Raw genomic sequence first — 11351 nt, 5'->3', positions numbered from 1 at the left:
AAAGGGGAGAAATAAAGGTTGCTGGGGGGTAGAAGGGAGCTGAAAGGGGGCTAGAAAGGGGGCTAGAGGAGGGGCTGGAAAGGGATTGAGAGGGGCTATGTGTGTATTGGGGCTTCTGAACTATGAACCGGGATGGAAAGGGGAGAAATAAAGGTTGTTGGGGGCTAGAAGAGGGCTGAAAGGGGGCTAGAAAGGGGGCTGGAAGGGGACTGAGAGGGGCTATGTGTGTAGAGGGGCTTCTATACTATGAGCCGCGATGGAAAGGGGAGAAATAAAGGTTGCTGGGGGGTAGAAGGGAGCTGAAAGGGGGCTAGAAGGGGGGCTAGAGTAGGGGCTGGAAGGGGATTGAGAGGGGCTATGTGTGTATTGGGGCTTCTGAACTATGAACCGGGATGGAAAGGGGAGAAATAAAGGTTGCTGGGGGTTAGAAAGGGGCTGAAAGGGGTCTGGAAGGGGGCTGAAAGGGGGCTGAAGGAGTGTTAGGGGGCTACGTGAAGTTGGTGCTTTTGTACTGTGCAACGGGATGGAAAGGGGAGAAATAAGGACTGTTGGGGTCTGACAGGGCTCTAGAAAAGGGGCTGAGAGGGGGCTAGAAAGGGTAACTGACTGGGGGATGCGACGATATTGACTGGGGGCTGAAAGAGAGCTAGAAAGGGGCTGGGAGGTGGCTGACTGGGGAGCTGCGAGGGGACTAACTGGGGGCTGAGAGGGGGCTACATGTATTTGGGGTTTTTAATACTGCAGAACGGGATAAAAATGGTGTTAAAAAGTTTCAAGCGGCAATAGAAAGGCTGAGAGAGGGATGACTGTGGTGCTGAGAGGGGGCTGAAAGAGGGCTAGAAAGAGGATGAGAGTGCTGCTGTCAAGGGGCTGAGAGGGGGCTGGATATAAGGCTGAATGAGTGTTTAGGGCTACGTGCATGGTTTTTTTTGTAATGTGGAACGGAATATAATAAAACGCTTGAAAGAGGGAAATGAAGAGGTTGAGAGGGGCTGACATAGAGGGGGCTGAGAGGGAGCTGGATGTAAGGCTCAATGAGTGTTTAGGGCTACGTGAATTTGGGGGGCTTCTGTACTGTGGAACGAGATAACAATGATGATAAAACGCTTGAAAGAGATACAAGGGGGCTGAGAGGGGGCTAGAAAGGGGCTGAAGGGGTGTTTATGGGTACGAGAAGGGTACTTTTAGCTGTCGAATGGGATACAAATAATAAAATGGTGTTAGAAGTAAAAAGGAGGGGAATAAGAGACTGAGAGGGGGCTGGTCTGGAAAGGGGTTTGGATGGGGTATGAGAGGAGTCTGAAAGGGGTCTAAAAAATGATGTTTATATTCTAAAAAGAGTGGAAATAAGGGACTGAAAGGGGGCTGGTCTGGAGAGGGGTTTGGATGGGGTATGAGAGGAGTCTGAAAGGGGTCTAAAAAATGATGTTTATATTCTAAAAAGAGTGGAAATAAGAGACTGAGAGGGGGCTGGTCTGGAAAGGGGTTTGGATGGGGTATGAGAGGAGTCTGAAAGGGGTCTAAAAAATTATGTTTATAGTCTAAAAAGAGTGGAAATAAGGGACTGAGAGGGGCTGGTCTGGAATGGGGTCTGGATGGGGTATGAGAGGAGTCTGAAAGGGGTCTAAAAAATGATGTTTATAGTCTAAAAAGAGTGGAAATAAGGGACTGAGAGGGTGCTGGTCTGGAATGGGGTCTGGATGGGTTCTGGAAAAGGTCTGGAGAAGGGTAAAACAAAGGAGCTAAGAGATGGAAAAGGGTGCTAAAGAGAGGAGCTGAGGGATTGAAGAAGGCTGTTATAGCATTAGAAAAGGCAGATGAGAAGGAGAAAGAGGGAACGGCAGAGGAGGAGAAGTAAAAGGCGGTTATGAAGTATGTTAGAAAAGGATGCTGAGGGATTTAAGGATAATGAGAGGCTGAAGGATGCTGGAAAGGATTGGAGATAGGGTGAGAAGGAAAAGAAAGGACTGTTATTGTGTTAAGAGCAGCATAGGAGAAGGACAGAAGGAAAAGGAGGTTATGATAAATGTTAGGAAAGGATGCTACGGGATTTAAGGCTACTGAGAGGCTGAAGGATGCTGGAAAGGATTGGAGATAGGGTGAGAAGGAAAGGAAAGGACTGTTATTGTGTTAAGAACGGCAGAGGAGAAGGACAGAAGGAAAAGGAGGTTATGATAAATGTTAGGAAAAGATGCTGGGGGACTTAAAGATACTGAGGAACTGAAGGATGCTGGAAGGGTTGAGGATGCTGGAAGGAGTGGAGATAAGACAAAAAGGATACGGTAAAGGATTAAAGTTAGGAAAAGGATGCTGGAAGATTTATAAATGCTGGAAGGGTTAAGGATGCTGGAAGGAGTGGAGATAAGAGGATGATGGGAGATATAGAGATGCTGGAAGGGTTGAGGATGCTGGAAGGAGTGGAGATAAGACAAAAAGGATACGGTAAAGGACTAAAGTTAGGAAAAGGACAATGACTTAAGGATGCTGGGAGATAAAGAGAGGCTGGAAGTGTTAAGGATAGCGGATATGTGTAGAAAATGAAAAGAAGGATAAGAAAAAGGATTGACGTTAGGAAAAGGACAATGAGTTATGACCAATACTAGAAGAAAAAAAGGAGTTATGGTCAGTTAATAAAGGATAATAGGATACTTAAGGATGCTGGAAGGATGTGAAGATAAAACTAGAAGGATACGGCAAGAAATTCATGGTGTTAGGGTAAGGTGGTTGTGATCTATTTAGGAAAGGATGCTAGGATGCTGAAGGACGCTGGAAGGATGTGGAAATGAAACTAAGAGGAAGGGGAAGAGAATAGGATATGAAAGGGCGATGAAGCGTTGAAATAGAGCGGAAAAAAGGAGGAGGAGGAGGAGGAGGAGGAGGAGGAAGAGTTGTTGCCTGTGGAGGGAGACGGAGGAGGACACTAACGAAGAGAGGGAAGAAAGGTTTGACTAGTGACGAAGGGAGGAGGAGGAGGAGGAGGAGGAGGAGGAGGAGGTCTTGTTGTTGGCAATGTGTGAGGAGGAAAATTTAACAAAGGGAAGGAAAAAAAGGCGCTCTGACGATGAAGGAAAGGAGGAGGAGGAGGAGGAGGAGGAGAGGAGGAGGAGGAGGAAGAATGGGTCGAAGGAGCTATTACCGAGGGAGGGAAAATGAAGGAGGAAAGGAGGAAAGGGAGGGAAAAAGGTTACCGAAGAGGGAAGAGTCTTACTACTGACGAGGAGGAGGAGGACGGAGAGGAGGAGGAGGAGGAGGAAGGGGAGGAGGCCTTATTCTTGAAGGAGAGGACGTGGGAGAGAGAAAGAGCGAGAGAGAGAGAGAGAGAGAGAGAGAGAGAGAGAGAGAGAGAGAGAGAGAGAGAGAGAGAGAGAGAGAGAGAGAGAGAGAGAGAGAGAGAGAGAGAGAGAGAGAGAGAGAGAGAGAGAGAGAGAGAGAGAGAGAGAGACGTTGCTAGCGGACAGAGGGATTAAGCGAGGGAGAAAGGAGGGGAGAGGAGGAGGAGGAGGGAGGGAAAATAATCTAAGGGAAGAGAAAGGTTAGGCGGAGAGACAAAGGGAGAAAGGAAAAAGGGAGAGAAGGGGAGATAAGGATAGGAAAAGGGAGATAGGAGGTGAAATATAAAGGGAAAGGGAGGGAGGGAAGGGTAGTTAAAGGAATCCGAAAATAACATAAAAAAGGGAGTTTATAAAGGGACTAAGGGTGCAAAGAAAAGGGCAGAAGGGAGATAAATTAAGGGAGGAGATGTTAAGGGTGAGAACTTGTGAGAACTAAGACGTAAGGGGGAGACGAAAGGGAGATAAGGGAGAAGAAAACATGAAGGGAGAAGAAAAAAACCCAGGGAGGAGAAGGAGAGATGGAGACTAAATTGAAGGAAAGGAAGGTAAGAATATTAAGGGTGAGGAAGAGACGGAGAAAAGGGAGAAAACAGGGTAACAGGGAGGAGAAAAAGGGGGAAGGGTGAGAGTTGAAGGGAGAGGAATAGGTAGGGAGAGAGAACTAAAGGGGCGAGGGAAGGAGGAAAGGAAGGGAGAAGAAAGTAATAGGAAGGGAGAGAAAGGCGAGGGATGAAAGACAAAGGAAGGGAAGGGAGAGAAAAGTGAGGGAGGAGAAGGGAAAGAAGACAAAGGAATAGGAAGGGAGAGAAAGGAGGAGGAAAACAAGGGGAGAGAAGGGAGAGAAAAGGGAGGGGAGACAAGGGAAGAGAGAGGAAGAGAGGGGAAAACAAGGGAATGGAAAGGGAGAGTGAGAAAAGGGAGGGAGGGAAGACAAGGGAATAGGAAGGGAGAGAAGGGAGAGGGAGAGGGGAGAGGGAGGGAGAGAAGGGTGGGTCAGGAGGGACTTTTGCTATGCATGAAGATAACCTTAAAATTGCTTCTACTGAGGGAGGGAGAGGGAGAGGGAGTGGGGGAGAGGGAGGGAGGGAGGGAGGGAGGGAGGGAGAGAGAGGGAGGGAGAGAGAAAGGAATGGGAAATGAGAAGGCAGTGTGGGAAAGAAGGGAAGAGGAGGAAAGCAAAATAGGAAAGAAAAATAAAAGGAAGAAAGAAAATATGGGAAGGAAAAGGAAGGGAAGGAGGAAAGGAAGGAAAGAAGAAGTAAGAAGGAAGGTAAGAGGGATGGAGGAATGGGAGAAAAGAAGAGAAAGGAAGAAGGAAGGAGGAAGGTAAGAGGGATGGAGGAAAGGGAGGAAAGGAAAGGGAGAAAAGAAGAGAAAGGAAGAAGGAAGGAGGAAGGTAAGAGGGATGGAGGAAAGGGAGGGAAGGAAGGGGAGAAAAGAAGAGAAAGGAAGAAGGAAGGAGGAAGGCATGAGGGATGGAGGAAAGGGATGGACGGAATTGTAGAAAGGAAGAGAAAGGAAGTAGGAAGGCGGAAGGTAAGAGGGATGGTGGAATGGGAGGGACGGAAGGGTAGAAAAGAAGAGAAAGGAAGAAGGAAGGAGAAAGGTAAGAGGGATGGAGGAAAGGGAGGAAAGGGAGAAAAGAAGAGAAAGGAAAAAGGAAGGAAGGCCAGGGGGGGAAGGAAAGTGAAGGAAAGAAGGAAAGGAAGAAAGGAAGGAAAGAAGGAACAAAACAAAAATAATACTCTTCCTATATTATCTACATTTCTCCTCCTACTCTTCTTTTGTCTCTCCTCTTCCTCTTCTTTCTCCACCTCTTCATTCTCGTATATCTAAGAATCCCCCTCTCCCTCTCTCTCTTGCTATCTATCTATCTATCTCTCTATCTTTGCTTCACTCTTTTACCCTTCTTCAACCCTTCTATCTCTTCTCTTTCCTTTCGCATTTTCACTACTTCCACTGCCCTCTTCTCTTCTCTCTCGGCCCGACATCTTCGCCCCGACATATATAACCGAAGCGAACGTCTCCCAGTCAAGTCCTGCTCGTCTCCACATTCAATCTCAGGCTTCATTTGGCCAGGTGCGAGAGAGAGAGAGAGAGAGAGAGAGAGAGAGAGAGAGAGAGAGAGAGAGAGAGAGAGAGAGAGAGAGAGAGAGAGAGAGAGAGAGAGAGAGAGAGAGAGAGAGAGAGAGAGAGAGAGAGAGAGAGATAGAGAGAGAGAGAGAGAGAGAGAGAGAGAGAGAGAGAGAGAGAGAGAGAGAGAGAGAGAGAGAGAGAGAGAGAGAGAGAGAGAGAGAGAGAGAGAGAGAGAGAGAGAGAGAGAAATATGGGAGCCGGGCCAAAACAAAAGAGGAGAGGAGAAAAGGCAAAGAGCGAAAGAGAAAAAGGAAGGAAAAATAAAAGAAAAATAAAGGAAAAAAGGAAAAAGCGAGGCGAGGCAATTACATGAGAGAGGAAGAGGAAAGGAAAAGAGGAAAAGAGGGAGAAATGAGTAAAATAGAAATAGAGATAGAGATAGATAGAGAGTTAAGGAGGGAAAACAAAGGGAGAAAAGAGTGAGAGATAGATAGATAAAGGGAAAGATAAAGATGGGTAAGGAAGAAAGGAAAAGAATAGAAGAGAAAGAAGAAGGAAAAGGAAGGAAAATAAGAGGAAAAAGGAAAGAAGGAAAACAAGGAAGGAAAAGAATAGGAGAAAGGAAGAAAGGGAAAGAATGAGAAAGTAAAGAGGGAGGAAAAGAAGGAAGGATAGAAGGAAAAGAATAGGTGAAAGGAAAGAAAAAAAAGGAAAAGAAGGAAGGAAAAGAATAACTACATAAAAAAACAAAGAAAATAACAGGCGAGGCGAAAAAAAAGAGAAAACAAAAAATAAAAGAAAAAAATAAACAAAAAATCACAAAAAAAATCTAAAACCAACAACAAAACAAATTAATGAGAAAATAATATGAAAGCAACGAGACAAAAATAGTAAAAAAAAAAAAGTTACAGAAAATTATCCACACAAAAAAAAGATTACGAAAAAAAGAAGAAAAAAAAGCTTCCTAAATTACACCAGGTGAGCTCAGGTAAAATCCTAACTAGGCCCAGCACAGGTGTGAGGAGGAGGAGGAGGAGGAGGAGGAGGAGGGCAGGAAGGGGAAGAAGGAGAAAAAAAAAAGAGGAGATGAAGGAGACAGAGGAAGGCAAGGAAGAGGAGGAAGAGGAAGAGGAGGAGGAGGAGGAGGCGGGGGAGATGGAGAAAAAGGAAGGAGGAGAAGATGAAGGAGAAACAGGAGAGCAAGGAAGAGATGGAGGAGAGAAGGAAGAGGAGGAGTACAGTGAGGAAGATGAAAAAGAAAGGGGAAGAAAAGATGAAAACAGAGGAGAGTAAGAGACGAGGAAGGGACGGAAGAGGAAGAGGAAGAAGAGGAGGAGGAGGAGGAGGAGGAGGAGGAGGAGGAGGAGGAGGATTCAATACTTCTTCCAGGTACACAGAACCGTTTTAGGGAGGGGGACAGCGGGCCTTCCGACGCAATTATAAACAAACACAAACACACACACACACACACACACACACACACACACACACACACACGGTAACAAGCCTGAAGGGAATGATGGAGGAGGAGGAGAAGGAGGAAGAGGAGGAGGAGGAGGAGGAAGGCTGACTAAAAACGACGAGTAATTGGAGGAATAAAAACAAGAAACAGATACAAAATAAAAGGATAAAAGAAGAAAAAGGAAAGAGGAATAAAGGAAGACATTGAAAGAAGAAAAAATATGAATCGGTTTAATGAAAAAAAGATGATAATACAGAAAGATAAAAAAAACTAACAAATATAAAAAAAAAACAAGAAAGATAAAGAACGTAAAAAAGAAAAACAAAACAAAACAAAGATGACGAGGCAAAAAACAACAGCGAAGGCGAAGATAACAAAAAGAAAATGACAATAGATGAAGAAAGAAAAAAAAAAGTATAAACAACAACAACAGCAAAAACACACACACTAACGTAATCAATATCTACCTTTTGTTTACGTGTGTTTAAGAATAGACGCCGGAATATCATTAAGCGATCACGGGACATAAGACTCGGGAAATATTATTGTAAGAAATTAAGCTGTGAAGCGGGTCACGGTATTTATTTTTTGCTAGGTTAATTTATAAGAAAAAAAATAGTAATAGGCTTAATTTTCACGGCCTGAGGAAGAAGAGGAAGAGGAAAAAGGAAGAGCGGGAAGAAGAAGAGGAGGAGGAAGAAGGAAAGATGAGGAGGAGGATGAAAAGAAGGGTAGGAAGAATGTGAGAGGAGGAAGAAGAAAAGGAGAGGAAGAAGAAAAAGAGGAGGAGGAATAGAAGAGGAGGAGGAAGAAAAGAAGAGGAAAAGGAGAAAAGAAGGAGAGGAAGAAGAAAATAGGAAGAAAAATGGAATTGCAGGGTCACCTTTATTATTATTATTATTATTATCATTCGTAGTAGTAGTAGTAGTAATAATAGTAGTAGTAATAGTAGTAATAGTAGTAGTAGTGGTAGTAGTAGTAGTAGAAGAAGAAGGAGCAAAAACAGAAGGCAAATGAAGCAGTTACTAAGGCCCTTCAACACACACACACACACACACACACACACACACACACACACACACACACACACACACACACACACACACACACACACGGTATCAATGTAGTGTAAATATGCAGTGTTTGTTTGTCTTTAAGAGGTCATTAAGCCTTCACTAAATTCTTAAGATAAAATAAGGAATTGCATTTATCACCGCCCATGACTTGTATATCTTTGATCTTTGTTTTCTTCTTCTTCATCATCATTTTATTATTATTAGCATTATTATTATTTCTATTACACATACATACACATTTCTTCGTTTTCATCTTCTTCCATTCATTTTCTCTTCCTTTTTTTCTCATTCTTCATATCCATACAGGTTTCTTCGTCTTCTTCTTCATCATCATCATATTCTTTTTCTTTTTATTACTGTTATTATCATTATTATTATTACATACACACATACATATACGTTTCTTCACCTACTTCTTCATCTTTTTCTTCTTCTACTTCTTCTGCATATTCTCTTTCTTCTTCTCAATCTTCTTATCATCACTACATGCACACACATACATACATATCATACATCTTCAAACACATCCTCAACACAACCAAACAAACACACACACTCAAATTTCCCGCGCGCTCAACAGCCTCTACTCGGCGCACTTCAAAACACCGCCCCGGCTCTACTCGGCGCATCTCAAAACAAACACTGTAACTCGGGCGCGTCAACAAACAGGGAGCATTGAGCGTGATTAAGAGCTCACTTCGGTGCTTTTAATGGCGGATTGAGTTTAATGTTTTTGTAAGTATAATTATGTGTGTCGTAAGTGCGTCTGCCTGTCTGTCTGTGTCTGTCTGTCTGCTTGTCATGTTCTTTGGTTTCTTTCTCTTTCTCTCTGTCTCCGTCTCTCTTCTATCATGTTTTCTTTAGTTTCTTTTACCTCCTGAGCTAAAATTGTCTGCTCTCTCTCTCTCTCTCTCTCTCTCTCTCTCTCTCTCTCTCTCTCTCTCTCCCTTTGATTCCTTTCTTCTCACCTATCCCTCCCTTCCCTCCCTCCCTCCCTCCATTCTCTTATAATACCCTCTCTTGTCTGGTCCCTTGTTTTCTCCCTCCCTCCCTCCCTCTCCCCCCTCTTCCTTTCTTTCTTCCCTCTGTCCTCCGCCGCCTTTGTCCTCGCGTCCAGCGGAATATGAAGTAAGTCATTATGTGTACGAGCCCTGCTTCACCGCACGACGCATCCCTCTTGTATTCTCTGCCTGTGTTAAGTAAGATGAGCCGTGGTGCCGTAGGAAGAGTCTTGGTTTCCTCGACGTTTTATCTTTTTTCATACGCTTCGTACAACACTTAGGGTCGTATTGCAAGAGATTTCGCCACCAAAGAGCACATATTTGACAAGTCTTTCGTAGGAGTTGTGGGCATTTCCAGGAGTAGTTTTATGACCCCAGTGGAAGGTTGACCCTTTTTCTATACTATGAACCTAAGGAAACACTCATTACAACCCATTTGACCCTCTCTTTGACCTTTAGAAATAGCTGATGTGAGAAGCGAGTGTCATAATACCAACCTTAATCTTCCCTACAAGGACCTATACGCATGCTTCTTACTCATCTTTCCTGTGTTAACTAAGATGAGCCGGGGTACCGAAGGAAGTGTCTTGGTTCCCTTGCTGTTTTCTCTCTTTTTTATACACTTCACACCACACATACAACCTCCTGACTGCCATAAAATTACCTAAAAATATGCCCCTCTCATATTCACCGTCCCTGTGTTGTATGGTGAGGCGTGGTACCGTAGGAAGGATCTTGGTATCCTTGGTGACATTAATCTTCACTATTTATGCCCGAATGAGAGCTACACACGTGTTTCTCTTATTCATCTTTCCTGCGTTAAGTAAGGTGGTGAGTGAGGTAAGAGGATTTTGAGGCACTTTGCTTCGTTTCGTAATATCCCGGTGTTTTTTTTCTGTCTAGTCTGTTTATTTTGTCATTCGTTCTCTTTCCCATATGTTCATCCCACACCCCATTACACTCTTATTTCCTTTTCCTATTCTTCTAAGTACACTTGCCACACCTATACACATCTCACAACTCCTACACTTACCTGCCCGTTCATCTCAAGGTGTCTATATGTTTAATCGGCATCCTTAATCCTTCATTCTTTCCCATCAACTCATACAATCCTATTACATCTCTTTCACTTCTTATAGACACCTTCTACACCCCATTACACCTCTTACACAATTCTTGCACGCCGTGACTTACCTGCTCGTTCATCTCAAGGTGTATATATGTTTAATCTGTGTCCTTTATCTTCATTCGTTCCCATAAACTCATACAATCCTATTACATCTCTTTCACCTCTTATAGACATCTATACCCCATTACACCTCTTACACAATTCTTGCACGCCGTGACTTACCTGTTCGTACTTCTCCAGCTCCTGGTGGTATATCTGTCTGATCTGTGACAGCTTGGCGCGGTAGTCAGAGTGTTCGATGGCTGAGTCTCCGGCCCCGGCGGCGGCGGAGGCGTTAGCGGCGGCTCCAGCACCTCCTCCCTTTTCGGGCCCCGCCACGCCCTCAGCGATCAGCATGTTGTCCAGGCGCATCAGCTGTGGGTCCGGCGGCTCCTCCTCCTGCGTGTTCCGGAGCGACAAGACTGCGGGGCAAAGAAGGTTGGTGTTAGCTTAGGACTTAGGTCATGAAGGTTGGTGTTAGACTGGGGTGGGTAGTGTTAGGTTTACGAGGTTTGTCTTAATTAGTTGATAGAAAGGAAATAAATAATGAGTAAACGAAGAAAGAAGGAAAGGAAGAGAGGAAGGAAGGAAGGAAGGAAGGAAGGAAGGAAGGAAGGAGGTTACGTTACGTTTGAGTAAGGTTAAGTTGGTATAAAAAGGAAGGAGCGAATGAATGAATAAATGAAGGCAGTAAAGAAGGAAAGAAGGAAGGAAGGAAGGAAGGAAGAGAGGAAGGAAGGAAGAATGGAAGGAAGGAAGGAAGCAAGGAAAGAGGTTACGTTGCATTTGAGTTAGGTTAAGTTGGTATAAAAAGGAAGGAGCGAATGAATGAATAAATGAAGGTAGTAAAGAATTAAAGAATGGAGAAGGAAAGAAATAAAGAAGGGAATTAAGAATGAAGAAAGGACACAGAGAACGATGGAAACAAGATAATTATGTACGGAGACAAAGAATGAATGGAACAAGGAAAGAAGGAAGAAACGAATGATACATGTAGGGAAAAAAAAAAAGTTGGAATGAACAGGAATAGAAAAGGGAAAACAAAAAAGAAAAAAAAAAACAAGACAAAATCCCACCACGACGATGACAACCCAATAATGAAAATAATGATAATAGTAATAATAGTAATAATAATAATGACAAAATGCACTACCAGAGTACCAAACCAAACCAATTTACATACATTATAAGACACACTCGCCCTCCATGTGTGTGTGTGTGTGTGTGTGTGTGTGT

At 43.9% G+C, this 11351-nt stretch overlaps 1 protein-coding gene across 8 annotated transcripts in view; it reads right to left on the bottom strand.

Annotated features, from left to right (window-relative positions):
* Positions 1–10569, bottom strand: part of LOC126999311 (homeobox protein extradenticle-like) — a 59230-nt gene extending 48661 nt beyond the window's left edge. For 6 of the 8 annotated variants that reach the window (XM_050861754.1, XM_050861751.1, XM_050861753.1 and 3 more), the window contains exon 1: positions 10299–10568. In XM_050861754.1, the coding sequence (XP_050717711.1) occupies positions 10299–10487 (189 nt within the window). In that variant the 5' untranslated portion in view covers positions 10488–10568. Of the gene's footprint in view, positions 1–10298 lie in introns of all 8 variants that reach the window. The other 2 variants (XM_050861755.1, XM_050861756.1) reach the window with 1 other exon arrangement.
* Between the last annotated feature and the right edge of the window lie 782 nt (positions 10570–11351).

This window comes from Eriocheir sinensis, chromosome 16 (assembly GCF_024679095.1).
Source record: "Eriocheir sinensis breed Jianghai 21 chromosome 16, ASM2467909v1, whole genome shotgun sequence".
Taxonomy (NCBI): domain Eukaryota; kingdom Metazoa; phylum Arthropoda; class Malacostraca; order Decapoda; family Varunidae; genus Eriocheir; species Eriocheir sinensis.
Note: the sequence above shows the minus strand (reverse complement) of the source record. Positions and strands in the feature narration are given on the sequence as shown.